We start from the raw sequence: 17,721 nt of genomic DNA, 5'->3' as shown, positions 1-17,721 counted from the left end.
CAAAGATACAGGATATTGTAATAAGTAATAATATTGTAGTAAGGGATGTACCCATTTTTGTGATATTATGTTCCATTAGAGGTGTTTACATTAATAGTGCTTTATTGACATAGAAAACAAAAAATGCCAAATTGATTTATTGTGAGTAGTCGAGGTGCAAAGATTCCTCATGCTTACAGTAAATGTATGTGCTTTTCATAGTTCCATGTGTTTAAGTAAAAAAGCAACACATTCCGGACTGTACCCATACAGTTATATACAGTTATATAGCAGACAAAACAGAAAATCAATTACAGAGGCAGTAGTCAAATGTTTTTATCCAGGCTTATCTGGCAATATTTATTTTTATTTTGTGTTCATATTATCTTAAGCTTGAGGGCATAGGTTAGTAAAGACCTGTGCGTAACCCAACAATTTGAGTAAGGCCTGTGTGTGATTAAAAAGCAGATTACAGACTGATGTCATCACAACTGCTATGCTGTGCCAAGAAAATTGACAGTTTGTCAGCTGTGAAAAAAAGTGTAGACACACCAACCTGTTCCCCTTCAGAGAAACAGAACAACATGTACAATAATTATAAGAAAAAACGTCTGATGTTAATATTTATGTTTTCTGAAACGGTCAAAGAGTACATTTGGAATACAGGAAGTGAAGAAATGTATTGCAATTGATATGAAACAGATGGGGGGATAGGATTATATAAGTGAATAATATTAAACTGTAAATAGTATTAATAGATTGTATGGTGTATGCATATACAAAATACATTTGAAAATTATAAAATATTCCCCACTTTGTCAAAGGTCAGATGTTTGTGATGTCACTCAAGTATTTGTTCATTCATTAGCCCTTACTCCATTTTCCTATGGCTCCTAATAATGCAATTTGTGTTTACTTTTTTAATCCTTTGATGTTTATGTTGGGAATTAAAATGCCTGTAGCTCAATTCGGGGGTTTTTCTGCTGATCCGTACAACTTTTTAATTAAGACCGGTGCAGCCCTTCTGAGGGTGAAATGAAAAGGACATCTACTGGTTAACAGTAGACATTGCAAGCTTACTCCAGTCATGCTGGACAAGGCCTATTAATTCATAGAGTTGTAGTATAGTGTAGTGTTTAATAATCAGCGCGTTTCATAACCAAGAGTCGGTTATAATTCTACAAATAGTAATATTAATTTAATTTATAAAATTCGAATGTATGACATTTAGTCATATATTGTACAATAAACATAAAAACTGCCAAAACTGTGTAAGGGGGATAAAAGGACAAACGTAGTGATTAGTATGAATAACTATGTATTTTTGACTAAATCCTGAAAATCCAAAATTCATAACAAGTTGATTCATCGGGCTGTATACAGTATGTTACATCAGGCGCGCTAACAGAACCAACAGTATTCTTTTCGCGTGGTCCTATACGGGTCCTTCAGGCGCATCGGATACCTTTACTACCCTCGCATCTGATTGGTCGCTGCGCCCGTTTCCTTCATTGGCAAAATATTGCTAACCTGAGGTTGATAGCTCTGAACATTGTTGTTACTCGTACGCCGCAAACATGTCTGAAGAGCGTTCTGAGCGGTCGGATGGAAGGATTGTCAAGATGGAGGTCGACTACAGCTCGACTGTAGACCAGCGTCTCCCGGAATGCGAGAAAATGGCTAAAGTAAGCGTCTGAGAAGGAGGCCCGTGGCGGCTGAGTCATGCTGTCACTTACTTGTTTGCTAGCATTTAAGATAATGTTATACACCACAGGAAAACTGCTTAAATATCAGTGAAAATAAGTTGAGACAGGTACAGTTAATACATTTTCGACTTTTATATAGCGTTCGTATATCACTGTTATTGTGCCTTAGCTACTTTGTAGGTAAACCCGTTAGCATGCTAAAATGCTTTGCCGTTCATGTAGTCATCGGCATCACCCTGAACAATACAACACTGTATTCTTCTTTATCAGGATGGCAAATTGCAAGAGGCAGTTGAAAGCTTGTTGTCATTAGAGAAGCAAACCAGAACGGTAAGTGATGCTGTTTTTAAAGTCTTTCATTTTTTTCAAATTTTCCTGGGCAGCGCTTGTAGGTAATTCTGTTATCAGCATTTAGTTTTTTTTCTATTGGTGTTGATTTAACTTATGACTTTCCAATTTATATTTCCTGTCTTGCCTCATCCCCTTCTAAGGCATCAGACATGGTGTCTACATCCAGAATCCTTGTGGCTGTGGTACAGATGTGCTATGAAGCAAAAGACTGGGATGCTCTGAACGAAAATATCATGCTTCTTTCCAAAAGGAGGAGTCAGCTGAAACAGGTCACATGTCTTTTTGTCTAAATTGCCCGTAGGTATGAATGTGAATGTGAAAGGTTGGTTGTCTATATGTACCCTAGTGAGGATAAGCGGCACAAAATATGGATGGATTGCAATTACTGACATTACTTACACAGTCTCACCAGGTGGCTGGATCCGCATCTTTTGAGGAGAAGTACAAGCAAACTTTCCAACATTTTTACCTGAGCGTATTAGCTGGATGCTCACCGTCATCTGTATAGGTGAAAAACTAATGTCCAGCGCAACACTGTCAAAACAGTTGACTTGGCAGTAACTATGCCTCATTTCAGTGACATTAAATTATAGGTAACTATTGATTTACATAATTCAATGGGAACTGTTAATTCTGGACTGAAATGAGGTACCAATGTCTATTTAGCTGTAGGGGTCAGGGTGGTAAAATGCAGGTAACCCCAGCAAAGCTCTGCCGGTTAGTTGTTTTTCCTATTTAATGGTCTTTGCACATTTAATGTACCATATTCAGTCGTTTTTTTACATGTTGTGATGTGTATGTCATTAGTTGGGGTATTGCAGTAAGTGCTCACATTTTTGTTCAGCTTTAATTAATTAAGCCATGCTGTGTTTTACTGTCTCTCACAGGCTGTGGCGAAAATGGTGCAAGAATCTTACAAGTATGTTGATTCTGTGACTGATTTAACCATCAAGCTGCGGCTCATTGACACTCTTCGCACTGTAACTGCGGGAAAGGTTTGTTTTGATTTTCTTTATGTCACTTACAGTAATGTGTTGTCACACTACAGCAGATATCCGATGCTTGAAAGTCTCAAACTTTTATAATTTATGCATTTGAAGACACATTTTTGTAGCCATTTTGATTTCTTGTTAGCCTTTTTATTCTTAAAATGTTGTTCAATAAATGGTCTTTTTCACAGATTTATGTAGAGATTGAGCGTGCCAGGTTAACAAAGACCTTGGCTAATATCAAGGAACAAAGTGGTGATGTAAAAGAGGCAGCTTCCATTCTTCAGGAACTGCAGGTAAGAGACTAATAATTGATTAGACTCTCTTGGTGTACTCCCAATAGCAAATAATCAACAATTCCATGGTCTGGTCCGACTTGTTTTTAACATTAGGTGGAGACGTATGGCTCCATGGAGAAAACGGAGAAGGTAGAGTTCATCTTGGAGCAGATGAGGCTTTGCATTGCCGTCAAGGATTACATTCGCACACAGATCATTAGCAAGAAGATAAACACCAAATTTTTCCAAGAGGAAGGCACTGAGGTAACGCATGTCTGATGCATATAGGGATTTGTTTGTTTGAAGCTTATCTGAATTGATAATTTACTTTAACTGAACATTATTCTCTCCCTTTACAATTAAGGAATCAAAGCTGAAGTACTACAACCTGATGATTCAGGTGGACCAGCATGAGGGCTCATATCTGTCCATATGCAAACACTATCGGGCCATTTATGACACCCCATGCATCTTGGAGGACAACAGCAAGTGGCAGCAGGTACATTAGTGCTACACTAAATTTTAGAGCCTGACCCATGTGGGATTTTCGAGATGGGATATTATATAGGTTAATGAGAGTTGTTTTTCAAACTTATATATTTATATGTTAATTTACTACCTATTAAAAAGTTCAATCTGCAACCACTATAACATAGTATTTTGCAATCGGTTCAAAAACAAATGCTGAAGGAAATATTAAAAACTCCAAATGTATCTTTGTTGTTCATGGAAATCAATGTTTGTGTGTTTCAGGCCCTGAAGAGCGTTGTACTGTATGTGATTCTCTCTCCTTATGACAATGAGCAGTCAGACCTCGTTCACAGGATCAGTGCAGATAAGAAATTGGAAGAGATTGCCAAATACAAGTATGTGATATCAGTTGTATGTCCTCAGTAGTACAAAATCCTTGAACCATGTGATTGTCATCTATCTCTAGGGACCTTCTGAAGCAATTCACCACCATGGAGCTTATGCGCTGGGCTTCCTTAGTGAAGGATTATGGGAAGGAGTTGAGGGAGGGCTCACCGGGCAGTCCTGCTACTGACGTCTTTTCGTATTCTGAGGAGGGGGAGAAGCGGTGGAAGGATCTGAAGAACAGAGTGGTGGAGCATGTAAGTCCAAGACTAAGAATGCATCTTACACATGGTCATGCAAGACATGTTTAGGAGTGACTTATTATAAATGTAGCGTTTCAGTAACCTCGGAAATCAATCAATAGCCTCGGAAAAAAAACACTACGGCAGTAGTCAAATTTCCTATTTCAATTTCCTATTTAAGCTAGTGTATGCCTGGCTCAAGATAAACATTTTTTACAAACAATAAATATAAAACTACACACAATGCAATAGGTGGCTAAAACATAAAATACACTACCAACGTATAATGCAGAAAATTAACCAACTACTATGTGTGTATGAGCGCTAACCATGTAAAAGTAGTGGCTTTTACAACGGAAATTTCTGTAAGTATAATCATTCAAATAAATACTGTAGCAACATGAGTACCCAAGTCCATCCTTTAGTATGACACAGTGGGCTAACAGTCTGAACTTTAGGTGTGAAATGTGCTTGAACACGGCATAAATTACTTTGTGAAATTGTGCCATTTAGTCTATTGCTCTCCCTAGGCATATTGCGGCATAATATTATATCACTTTTCTGAAGCCCATTTGTTCAAGGAAATAGGGAAATAATCACATCCACTTAAAGCTAAGTACTTAGTGTATATTAACAAATGTGTTTTCTTTTCTGCAGAACATCAGAATAATGGCAAAATATTACACCAGAATTACAATGAAGAGGATGGCCGGGCTTCTTGACCTCTCCATTGACGTAAGTGATGTGCCAATTAAAAAGCAACTAGCGACAAATGTAGTGTCTTTTCATGTTTTATTGGAGACTTTTGTAGACTGAAGTACAAATTGTTCTTGTCAATGAGCAGCGGGGGCTACCGTGTGCACTTACAGATGACACAGTCTTGTTTGTGACATTAATAACAGAAAGAAGGTCCTACAACTATTTGGTTTGTCATGGTCAATTATGCGAATTACACAATGACGTCATCTAGTGCCCCGTGCAAACTACCGTTTACAGTTTGCAGTGGTGTAATTCATTGCATTGGGATCTGATTATTGTGATATATGAATTATCTCAATTTTGATTGGACTTTACCGTTCCAAGTTTTATTTGTGTCTGTTCTTCAGGAATCGGAAGAGTTCCTCTCCAGCCTTGTCGTAAACAAGACCATCTATGCCAAGGTGGACCGCTTAGCCGGAATCATCAACTTTCAGAGGCCCAAAGATCCCAATGACCTGCTCAACGACTGGTCACACAAACTCAACTCCCTCATGTCGCTGGTCAACAAGACCACACATCTCATTGCCAAGGAGGAAATGATCCACAACCTGCAGTGAAACATAATTGCAGGTCTTTTTTTATGTTTTTTTTTCCCTTTGGGTCTTTTCCCCCCTTTCCCTCTGATGGATTTTTTGATTATTTGGGTTGGTCATTATCCAATATATTGGCCAATGAAATCTGTCAAACCATAGAAGGCTAACTGTTTAGTTTTGGTTGTTACAAACTCATAACACATATTTCTGTAATGCTTTGATTTGTTATAAGTGTCCATTTACATGTTAAAGGAAATACCTTGCAACATAAATAAAGTCCCAGTTGTGTTACGAATGTGTAATTTAACTGAACTAGCGTGGTGTGAAGTGTTTGCCCCTTACCTGATTTGTTTTTGTCACACTTAAATGTTTCAGAGCATCAAATAAATGTAAATATTAGTCAATGACAACAAATCTTAACACGAAATGCAGTTTTTGGTTGAAACATTTCATTATTAAGGGAGAAAAAAAATCCAAACCTGCGTGGTCCTGTGTGGGGATAAAGTGATTGACCTTAGCAGCAGCAACTGCAATCAAGCAACAATATTCTTCATAAAAATGTTTGAACAGGTAGATTAAGGAAACAAATTGTAAGAACATGTGTATCTGCAGCATTAAAAATGAAACAGATTTATTGAATGGTGTTTACATATTGCCAAACCAGGCAGTATATTTTTGCTCCAGGCAAAGCCCCACAATGTGACTTTGACTTCTTTTGAACAACTGAATGTCAGACGACACACGCACGCTTCACACACGCACTCACTTCAACCTTCACATCACTACATCCCATGATCCTTTGCGCGGGTCTCACAAGTGGATCCAAGATGGCGTAGAAAGTAAAGCTAGGTAAGTGTTGACTTCCCATTTTCAGACCTTTCAGTTTTCCTTTTCACCTTAAAGCTGCTGTGAATATTTATCAGTGTGCATAATTAGGGAAATTTGACATGTGGCGATTTTATGCATGAACAAAGGCGCGGTGTCATATTTACTATGTACGCCAAAATACCGTATCGAAATCGCAGGCCCGCGCCAGTTTTGTTTCGGCGAATCCAGCTAGCTAACCTAGCCTGCTAACATTCACCCATCAGCCTGCTACTCTTTATTCGAGCTTGCAAGGTTCCCGATTAGAAAGGACGTATTTGGACAAGCAACATAACTGCAAGCTGTGGGTCCCCTTGTCAGCGCTATTACGGTAATGTCTTTGCAACACGGTTGCAAAGACATTTTTCAAGCCTTTGAAACGTCACCGTCGTCGCTTTGAGTTGTCACAGTCAAAACAAGTTTGCCACACTGAGGAGAAAAGGTAAGCCGTTACCTTGGCACCCTTACGTACAAGATTGCCTGTAAAATACCCATCTGGCCCCAAAGCATCATCGCATCATTATTTGCTGATTATGGTGTCATTTATTATTTGCGCCTTAGTTGGCAACAAAATGATGCAACATAGAATACTATGATACAGTAATACATGTAATGCAAATGTTATTGCTTTCTTGTATATTAGTATTTGTATATCCTATTTTGTGGAGGCATATTTTTTTATATAATATATGTAATCGTTTTATTGTGAGGTTTTAACAAATGAAGTATCAATGAGGGTAGATATTATACACATGACATGACCTATATGTTGAATAGTAATAAACAATTTTTGTACTGAAAAGGAAGCCAGTTACTAACTCCGATCTTTAAGAACTATTCAGTATACACATTTGTTTAATACTTGTATGTTTTCAAAGAGAAAATGTCATTTCATAACAAAATTACATACTGGTAATAATATCAAACGTAAACAAGCTGAGTTGATGAGTGCTGATTGTCCGTGTATTTACTTGGCAAACCACTCATCGTAGCCCAAAATCATTATAAACACTGAACAATCCCCCCGATCTAAACAGGTTGGAATGGCGATAAATTAAAATTTTAGATCGTTTTATATAGTCATACCGTAATACATCACAAAAATATTGTGATGATGCTAAGGTCCATATTGCCCAACTCCACTTTAAAGCGTGTTTTTTATCAGAAATTGACATTTTGATGCTTTGAGTTCAGTTAAGTGTTGAAATGTTCTTTTACTGTCGGCCAACATGTCCACTAAATTAGTGTCAACTGGTATAAAAATGAGATTGGTATCAGGTTTTCTGCTGGTAGTGTTGATGTGTGAGTGATGATGCCGTGCTCCACAGACGTTTTGCCTTGTGAACATGAATATGCAATATACAATGATTGTTTACTGGAGTGTTGAACTGTTTGCCATTATACTTTTTTTAACTGACGTGGGCACATTGATGGCAAAGGTTTGGTTTTTGGTGCCTGAGTGATTTCTTTTTCTTTTTACTGCCAGCGGTAAAACTCTTATGTATTACTCAAGTGGAAATGAAATGTTTATTCACTTTGTCTCTGTTGAACATAAAATGCACAGTCCAGACTCGCATTGGCACATCCACACCTCTTGTTTGTGCAGCACTTATATGCATTTGGTCAAGGAAATGGCCCGCATATTTTTACGTCAATGTGCATTATTTCACTAAAGTAAAGTTACACATGGCATTAATAGATCATATTACTTAGTTCAAATAATACACATTTTTTAAATATTTTGGCAGCTCGCCCTTCCAAAAATGTCAGGTGGCATACCTGTTCACACAAGTGAACGCAATATGATGGCTACTTTCATAGTAATGAAATGTAAAAATATAATTTTTATATTTGAAAGAGTTCAGACCAACCAAATTGTGCATATACCAATAATTGTTAAGATGTTGAAAACCTTTGTCCAGTAATGCGTATGTTGTCAAATGTCATACTGGCATGACATATTTCTTTATAAATATTTGTTTGCGCCACCAAATATTTTTGGGGGGGCAGTATATATATTGACATATATGATATTGACTTTTTTGCTCTTTAGGCAGGCAACAATGTTTTTTCCGAGTACTCGATCAATCGACAAAAATTTCACTAGAATACTCGATTACTAAAATATTTTATAGCTGCAGCCCTAATTTACTGGAGTGTGAAGTACAAACGCCAGCATTCCTTATCTTGACTGGAATGTAGTTGCACATGCTCAGATTGAACACAGCTTTCCTGGTAATCAAAACCCTTAGAGATTCACCTAACCACAGCTGGCACATAAACAAACACCCGAAATGATGTGTTTTTGTCAACTGAAAACGGCCTGGTGTAAAGTGACTCCTTAGCGACTTCCACCTCAAAGTGAAGCAGAAGTACAGCACAACTTTTGTACTAGGCTTTGGTTCAAGGGTGAGAATGTGTGGGCCCCAGTGTTTTCCAGCATGTCATGGTGTACCCTCCTTATCTGAGTTAGTGCAAAGGAGGTCACACATATCCTTTTTATCACAACTTGTAATCTTTTTTGCAGGACTATCCACATTGCACTGGAACGAAAATTGTGGAAAAAATGACCACTTCCTTGTGTCAAATGGATGAATCTAAAATTAATGGAAAATGGAATGGGGGGAAGTCAAACACCCTTTTTACTACATGATTATAAAGAAGATTCACTGCTATACGCGGGCGTTACTTTCTGACACCACCCGCGAGTAAACCATTGAGAGGGCCATAAAAATGTCAGTTTTTTAAAAGTGAAGTTGAAATACACTCAATAACAATAGAAATGCAACACTTGTTTTTCCCTCCCAATTTTCATGAGCTTGACTCAAAGATGTCAAACTTTTTGTATGTACACAAAAGGCCTATCTCTCTGAAATATTGTTCACAAATCTGTGTTAGTGAGCATCTATCTATCATATCAAGAAGATGCTGATGCATCATAATTGCATAATAATTGCATAAATGTGTCCGTCACTGAAATATGCGCAGTTTAACTGTATTGTGAGTGGTCCAGAAGGGTCCATATCTCATCTGTTGTGACCACCTTTTGCCTCAAATACCGTATAGACAGGACCAAAGCATCCCAAACATGGCACCATTATTCTCTTTACACAATTAGACAGTATGTGGCCCACAGCACTATTATTCTAAAGGCTGGAACTATGTTCGTGGAGAATGTGAATGATCTGGGAGCAAGAGTAAGCATGCCTCTTGTCCTTATTTCACTCAGAACCTGTACGTACGTCAGTTGGCATTGTAAAATGCTCATTTGCATTAACAAGCGGTAAAAAACTACACGTTGAGGCGTACAGCCTGAGAACCGCACACACAGCAGCGAAACTAAGATAACCCCGCTAGCTTCCATTCACGCTCGTAAGAGAGGCCTTTTGAAGTATTTTTGCCAACTTAGCTGGTGCTTCAGGTCACAGTTTCGACATTTTGAGTTCGGGAGGGCGTGGGCTAGTGACAATTGGGCGGGCCGGTGGGGAAAGACTTCTCCACACAAACGTTCCTTCTCCTCAGGATGACAGTGTTCACATCATGTCAATTTACACAAGATCCGTTTTTATTGGCGAACGCCGCGATTTATGTGGAAATCATCGTGCCCTACAAGAGGAGGGGATGCTTGTGAATGCATGACACAACAATGGGCCCGAGGCTCTTGTCATGATATCGCTGTGCATTCAAAATGCCATCAATACAGTAAAATGCACATGTGTTGTAGATGGAACGGCTAATAGTGGCTTTTTATTGATGCCATTTTGAAGCTCGCAAGCATGTTTGGGATTGTAAAGATGTATTTGGGGGATCCATTTATTTTAGTGAATGTAACATTTTTGATGTGTTTTTTCCCCCCCAGAAGTTTTGTCCCTGAGTCATGGCAGACAGGAGAGCGGAGAAATCATGTGAAGAAGCCAGCAGATCGTTAGTCAGGCGGGAGTATGAGGCGGTAGTCAGCCACAGCACTAACACCTTGGCGGTCCTTGCTCCCCAAGTGCAGTCCACTGGCGCCCCTGCCTCGCCAAGCCCACCTTCCGGAAACCTCCACAGTCGTGCCCTGCTTTACCGCATCGCTGCCTTTCTTCAGCTGGTGAGTACATTGCTCGTCCAACATTTTGTCACGCAAGACAGACGTGAGATTTGAAGATCATACATAATGACATAATGGCATACATATTCAGATTAATGAAAACAAAACAATTCATATTTTTTTACATAATACTAGGGTTGCAACTAACGATTATCTTCTTAGTCGATTAATCTAAAACCTGTTTCAATTAATCAAGTCATCAATCGGTTAGGCCATAGACAGACCACATCACAATGACACACACACAGTTAGTGTTTGGTCCGCAACATATTAGGGAAGAGGCAGAAATGTTAACTCTTTTCCAAAGTCAAAGCTAATGGTTTTGAGTATCTTGTTTTGCCTATAACACAAAAGTTTGAAATAAAACAATTAATTGAATCCTACCATAGTTCATTTTTCCTTAATTTATTTATTCGATAATAGACGAATTGTTGCAGCTCTAATGATACACATCTATTTACAGAGTCTGGAAAAAGTATGGAAAATGCCAAATCCACAGCAACCACGTAGTAATTTTTTTTCAGTATTCTTTCCTAAAAAAATTGATGCTACACAATTATGAAAAGTAGAACGTGATCTCATGATAGTGAGATACAGCCCATTGTGAGGTATTATATGAATTGTCCTTGACTGTATGTCTAAAGTGTATTTCTTGTGGCTAGTGTTCCCATTTTTTCCCTCTATTTCAATCTCCCAACAGAAAAAATATGATGATGCAGATCAAGACTGCAAACATGGTAAGCATTTAATCAGGTTAAATATTTCAGTAAAATGTTTGTGTTGCTGCTTTCATCTTTTGGAATTGTCACTTAAAGTTATTTCAGTATGAATCAAAATGGGGGGAAAACGAAAAAAAATGAAGGAAAAAAAAAACAAAAAAATTACATAATCCACCATTATATCACACACTTGGCAAGCTCTCCATCCAATTAAAATCAGATACATTTGAGTTTTTTTTTCTTCTGCTCAAAGTGCGTCCGGAGGGCATTAGCAGTTTTTTTAATCGGCCACTTAACACATGTTACAATTAAACAAGAAAACTGACAAAAGCAACAATAAAAATTGAAAAGGGGCAGCTATTTTATGAGAATAAAGTAGATATAGCCATTATGATTATATTATAGCCATACAAGTTTACAAGCATAATGTCTTAAGACTATGAGGAAAATGTAGTTTTGTTAGTAATAAAAAAAAAATAAAGTTGACATTTTTGGACAAATAGGTGGTGAAAAAGTTGTGAGATGTATGTTAAAATAAGGGATTAAGGTCACATTGTTGTGACTAAAATGTCAAGATAGTTGTAGAATTTAAAAACAACAAAAATGGAAAACAGAGCAATTGTGAAGAAGTAATAATAAACTTTGTCACGTACAACAAAAAACTGGAATCATTGTGATAATATAACATGTTAGCATATCATGGACTGATTTACAAAATGTAAAATATGAAAGTGCTCCTTCTTAGGGGAAGACATTTGGATTCAGATTATCTCCTATTGTTTTATCTCCTATTTTCTTCTACTTCTTGCTAACCTAGTCCTGGCAGAAGATAGGGCAAAGGGAGACGGTTCGCTCCAGGCCAGCTTGCGCTCCATGCAGTTGGATGGCAGCCTGCAGGAAGTGGCCAGCATCCTCTCTAAGGCCTTGTTTGGAGAGCCAATGGTATGTTGAATAAACGGCAAATTCTATACATTATATGCACCCAGCCAGATTACACCATGCTAACTTGTGTGATGCCAATACAATGCATACGGTATTAACAAAGGTCTTGAACGCTTGCCATTCCAGTTTTGAAGACAATGTTAAGTTTGTATTGTAAATGGATGAATGGCAAAGGTTCAAAATCATTCACATTTACATATGTGCAAATACAGTTATCGCAGGAACCACGAAAGCCAAAGAAATACAACAGAATAGGTGCAAATTCTGGAAGAACTATAAAGCTTAGTGGGCTGGTTATCATGTATAGCTGCTCTATAGGAGTCCACAATTCTATACAAAGGGCCAAAAAATGAGCATAATGAGTCCCCTTCAAAGGAAAACTGCACTATTTTGGAATTTTGCCAATCATCCACAATCCTCATGTGAGACACGTCTTTCTCTTTTCTGTGCGTTCTAAAGATATAAAACAATAAAGAGACACCTCATTACTGCACAAAATGGTACACCGCCTACAAAGGCAGCTATTAAAACACCTATGGCAATATTTTTTGCCATATTTTGGTCCTTTCAACTCATTTGCTACAAAAGATGTATTGATACATTTTTTGTATTAGCTAGCCAGTGTGGTGTGGCAAGACGTCAATACGCCGGTATGCTGTAGGAGTCAGATGGCAGTTTGTTGCACTTTCCACTTTGAATCTCAGCAGTGACTTGCATCTGTGCAAGTCTTTGGGCAACAATGATGTCATACCAGTGTCAAAATCTTCATTTCATAGTGTTTTATTGATATGCAATTATTGTTGTTTAAAATGAGATTTCTCACCCTCAAACACCTGTGCATTTTAAATGCTTCATATTACAACTTCCCTCACCATCTTCTTTTGCAGAACGGCATTGTTGCAAAAGACATATCCCGATTAAAAATACTCTTTACGGAAATAGAGGTCAGTACCACTGGGTCATACACTTCACTGTCATATTCATTATATTTACTTATCCATGCCTTTTCGGCCCCGTAAGTTGTAGTTGTTTAATGCTTGCGGTCATAGTGGCCTTGTTGTAATCATTGTCTTCTTCAGTTTGTCTTGTAGTTGTTAGGCATTTAGTACTCATTTGTCATTCCAGTGGTCCACCTGCTTGTTTGGATATTGTAATAGTTATTACAATAGTTATTGTAATAGTTAGACACAAAAATAAAAATTTATTCACCCTGCCCACATCTTTTTGAATTTTAGGCTATAAAGAAGAGCGAGATGGCACCGGAATACACAGATGACCAGGAGGAGGGTAAGACAATATATATGATTAGTTGGTTTCTTTGTATCTCTCAAACTACAAGTGATACCCAAACTGCACATATAAACCTATACTGTATGTACGTACTATACTGTATGGGTTACAAGATGACTAAAGCCAGTCTTTCTGGTATGACATTAACTTGTGGCTCGTGAGTTACATTGATCATTTGACTTTGTGTACTCTCAGAGGTCCAGGATGGCTGGCAGTTCAGGCCCCCCCCACGAGGAGTCACCAGTAGTGAGGAGTACACACTCTGTAAAAGGTAATAAAAGAATATATCACAGAGGATTTAAATGTTGTGCGTTGCGATCTAAACTCAATCCGGTGTGTAATGTGAATAAAATATATGCTATATATGAAAATCACATTCGTCTGTTGGTGTTTGAATGCCACTGTGCTGTTGTCTACTGTCACCTGTGAGCTACTTATTAGTTGTGTACATGTTATGTCTTGCTGAGTCACACAGACCTAAGACACTTGATTTGTGTTAAGCATAAAAAAGCACGAGTAATATATGGGATCAATCATAATAGATGCAAGGATAAAGTAAAAGGATAGACGAGGATGCTTATTGACATACTTGATATACCACTTGAATATCACCTGCGTGACTAAATATCTTCGTGGGCAATACCATGGGCAATGATCTTAATCAAAACAATACAGGTGGTCCCTGATTTACGATGTTCTGTTACGACATTTCGGAACTGCGCGCTCATCAATTAGACAACTTTGGTCAGTAAACATGAGACTACAGCACACGGGGCAGAAGAATATGCGCCGCAAACGGCAAGAATGTAGTTTGTTCCTTGAGCGTGTGGTGAAAGAATAATATCGCTTATTGGCTACATTAATTACATTTTGCACTTCATTATGTCTCCCAAGCGGCAGTGTGCCAAAGGAAAGCAAAGTCATCACCATGAAAGTGAAAAATAACATCATAAAAACGCTCATGCTCTTTTGGTCTCACCTGCTCGACTGTCGCGGCCATCATTAAGGATAAAGATCAGTGAATGCTTGAGGGTTCGTAGATTCCGTGTGCTGTTACAAGGAGATCTGGCAGGAGAAGAGGAGGTTATCCTTTCAGACTAGCCTTGGACAATATTTTAAGAAGGTAAGACAACCACAGGGATCAAAGTAAGGAGTTGCTTTTGCTATAACGGTTTAAGTATTGTAATATCTTTTTAATGCTATATTTTACGTCCTCCATGGGTGCTGTGTCCAGTGTGAGTGACTTGCATCATAGTTAAGGAACAGAACTCATTCGTAACCTGAGGGCCACCTGTAACTTGTTTATAAAAACAGCACCAGCTGAGCATACTGTTTGCTTCTCCTGTAGGTACTTGGAGCAGGGTCTGTGCAGGTATGGGGCCCAGTGCACATCAGCCCACTCACAGGAGGAGCTGATGGAATGGCAGAAGCGCTATGCGTCACGCCTCATCCGTCTCAAGCAACAGCAAGAGAGCAAACACTTCACCGAAAACTACATGGAAACATTAATAGAGAAGTGGATGAACTCTCTCTCCCCTGAGAAAGTGGTAAGTGGCCTAGTGGAACAAAATCAGTTGTGGCTCAAAGGGTAGAAAAGACCTACTCTGCAGTATACTCATATACTCACTATAGTGTCAGGTGAGTGTTAAGTCAACAGCGACCTTTTAATATGCACACTATTTACATTGTTGTGAATGTGCCATTCAATGACCCACAGGGTCATCACCATTACTATACAGATGCTAATAAATAAAATATCTCTTCTGCTCTTCATTCACATATGGCATTGAGTTCTTGATACAATATGTGGCACAATCTTATATTTCCAAGTGTGCATAAATATCTGAACTCGTACATACACTTCAGAATACTGTAAATACTGTTTATGATTCACCGGTGTATGTCTTTCTCTCTCTCAGCTAAGCGACTGCTTAGAAGGCGTGAATGTTGAAACCAGCTCAAGCCTCTCTGTCACCGTCACCACCAAAAAATCATCTCACTCTTGGACCTTCTCATTGCTGTGCAAGGTAGGACGACAGATGAGCTACCCATCATCTATATGCAACATACTACAGTTAAAATAAAAATATGTTTATGCGGTTCAGAATAAAATTGAATCTTATTTTTTTAACCTGTGTCTTTTTTCAGCCTCCCAGAAAGCTATATCGCATAGCCTTGCTCTATGATGCCCACAGACCACACTTCTCCATCACTGGGGTCTCTGCTGGGGAGCAACTACAAATTGTCCATGCTAGCTGTCAAGAGTGGACTCCACAAAAGGAAACAGCAGGTATAGCAATCCCTTGTTTATCATGGTTAATTGGTTCCAGACCCAGTCACGATAAGTGAATATCCATGAAGTAGGAGTCAATATTTATAAACTGATTCCTCCTTGTAGTTGGAGCATAGTAAACTCGTTGGTAACTTTGTAAATACAACTATAAATACTATTATAGGCCCTTTGTTGTTTGCAACGGAGCCAAAGTATTTAATTTATCGGTTATATATTGAAGTGTAGTCCTATTTTTGTCAATGTTAATTTCTGTGAAATGGATCACAAGTTAATTAAATTTTTTGCTCATTGAACTCTCCATTTTATCATCTATTGACAGTAACAGACAATGGCATGGACCATTGTGTCTACAAGGTCGCTGTGGACTTCACCACAGAGATTTTTGGCACCTTCAGACAGACAATAGTTTTTGACTTTGGCTCAGAACCAGTTCTGATGCAGCGGATTATGGTGGATGCTGCATCTATTGAAGGTATGCCTAATAAGAAGCTTGTTTATTAATGAGAAAAATACAAAAATACAACATGTTTTTGTTTGCTTTGCAGACTTGGAACATCTTATGGCAGCCAAGCAGCAGCTCTTGATGACCACAAAACGCTGGGACTCTTCCTGTAAGACAATAGTTGAGTTCACGCCCAATGAGACCATGTCTGATCTGGAGCGAAGTCTCCTTTCCCGCTATCAAATCCCTCTGTCGGCGGACCAGCTCTTCACCCAGTCAGTCCTGGACAAGGCACTGACCAAAGACAACTACCAGGCCCGGTTGCATGATCTCCTCTACATAGAGGAGATTGCACAATTCAAGGAAGTTAGCAAGTGAGTAATTGGTGTTTATTTTTTGTTGTTGTTTTGTGGGTTTCACATGGCGGCACAAATGGTTCCTGGTCATCACCAGCTCTACGCTTGCTGGACATCAAGTGATGAGTGAAAATGGTGTAAATGTTCACAGGGATTTTGTAAATATTTCTAAAATAGTCAATCATAAAGGTAATAAGACATAACACACGCAAGAATGCGTTCATGCAGACTGAGTCGGTGTAAAAACACAGATAAATATTAGAACTGCCATTTTCATCTGATCATTTCAGTGGAAGAGAAACTTTACCATTGTTCAAATATTGAATGTATAAGTGGTCATAATCAGTGTTTTCTAGTCGGCTACTAAAACCTAAAACCAAATATTTCATATGCTGTCAACCTACCACAAGGTGTCAGGCTTGTTCTTCATTGTGAATTTGATATTTGTCTCATACAAGTTAGCTTCCGGTAACATTCAATAACATGTCTGAGGGGATTTCTCAATAGAGGAAAATAATAATTTTTCCATGTGAATGACCAGACCGCTTTTATTGATACCTCCCTGGTGCCCTATTGCTTGAACCCACTGTGATGCAAATGGAATGTGAAATCACTAACACTGTTCTTTCAATATGCTGCATTTCTGAAATCAAGTGCATATCAATCTTCAGTTTTTCTTTATGTTGGAAGCATTTTTCATGGGTGATTACAGTTCAGCAGGAGAATCCTGGAGCATAGTAACAAGAAGCAGTCTGTCTTTTGAACTTAATGTTCTGTAATAAAATGTATATTTATAAGTCTGCACTATATTTTAAAATTATTATTATTATACTAATGACATGTTTATTTTTGCACCCCAGGTTTAACATCAGAGTGAACCTACAGCTTGTAAGCAGCTTCATGCTGACTGGCATTTCTGTGGGAGCTAAGTATGCCCAGAATGGACAACTCTTTGCACGTTTTAAACTCACAAAAACACTGTCTGAGGTATGGAGTTTTGGAATCTTGACATGGATTTCCCATTGTAGTGCTG

At 38.4% G+C, this 17,721-nt stretch overlaps 2 protein-coding genes across 3 annotated transcripts in view; both read left to right on the top strand.

Moving 5' to 3' along the window:
• The first annotated feature begins 1,437 nt into the window (after positions 1-1,437).
• On the top strand, positions 1,438-6,004 carry psmd12 (proteasome 26S subunit, non-ATPase 12). Its single transcript, XM_058074294.1, has 11 exons — positions 1,438-1,664; positions 1,956-2,015; positions 2,177-2,305; positions 2,924-3,031; positions 3,217-3,321; positions 3,418-3,567; positions 3,668-3,802; positions 4,057-4,169; positions 4,241-4,415; positions 5,058-5,135; positions 5,507-6,004. The coding sequence occupies exons 1-11, from the start codon at positions 1,557-1,559 to the stop codon at positions 5,714-5,716; spliced, it is 1,371 nt and encodes a 456-aa protein (XP_057930277.1). The 5' UTR covers positions 1,438-1,556; the 3' UTR covers positions 5,717-6,004.
• Positions 6,005-6,405: 401 nt separating this feature from the next.
• helz (helicase with zinc finger) overlaps positions 6,406-17,721 on the top strand; it is a 30,663-nt gene continuing 19,347 nt past the window's right edge. Inside the window, exons 1-13 of one of the 2 annotated variants that reach the window (XM_058072790.1) lie at positions 6,406-6,541; positions 10,416-10,646; positions 11,347-11,383; positions 12,183-12,307; positions 13,195-13,251; positions 13,543-13,594; positions 13,793-13,868; positions 14,946-15,144; positions 15,517-15,624; positions 15,746-15,887; positions 16,210-16,362; positions 16,436-16,706; positions 17,549-17,675. In XM_058072790.1, coding sequence (XP_057928773.1) covers positions 10,434-10,646; positions 11,347-11,383; positions 12,183-12,307; positions 13,195-13,251; positions 13,543-13,594; positions 13,793-13,868; positions 14,946-15,144; positions 15,517-15,624; positions 15,746-15,887; positions 16,210-16,362; positions 16,436-16,706; positions 17,549-17,675 — 1,560 coding nt within the window. In that variant the 5' untranslated portion in view covers positions 6,406-6,541; positions 10,416-10,433. The remainder of the gene's footprint in view (positions 6,542-10,415; positions 10,647-11,346; positions 11,384-12,182; positions 12,308-13,194; positions 13,252-13,542; positions 13,595-13,792; positions 13,869-14,945; positions 15,145-15,516; positions 15,625-15,745; positions 15,888-16,209; positions 16,363-16,435; positions 16,707-17,548; positions 17,676-17,721) is intronic. The other variant, XM_058072801.1, reaches the window with a different exon arrangement.

Source organism: Doryrhamphus excisus, chromosome 1 (genome assembly GCF_030265055.1).
Source record: "Doryrhamphus excisus isolate RoL2022-K1 chromosome 1, RoL_Dexc_1.0, whole genome shotgun sequence".
Classification (NCBI taxonomy): Eukaryota; Metazoa; Chordata; class Actinopteri; order Syngnathiformes; family Syngnathidae; genus Doryrhamphus; species Doryrhamphus excisus.
The sequence above is the reverse complement of the archived record's forward strand: the minus strand, read 5'-3'. Positions and strand labels throughout refer to the sequence as shown.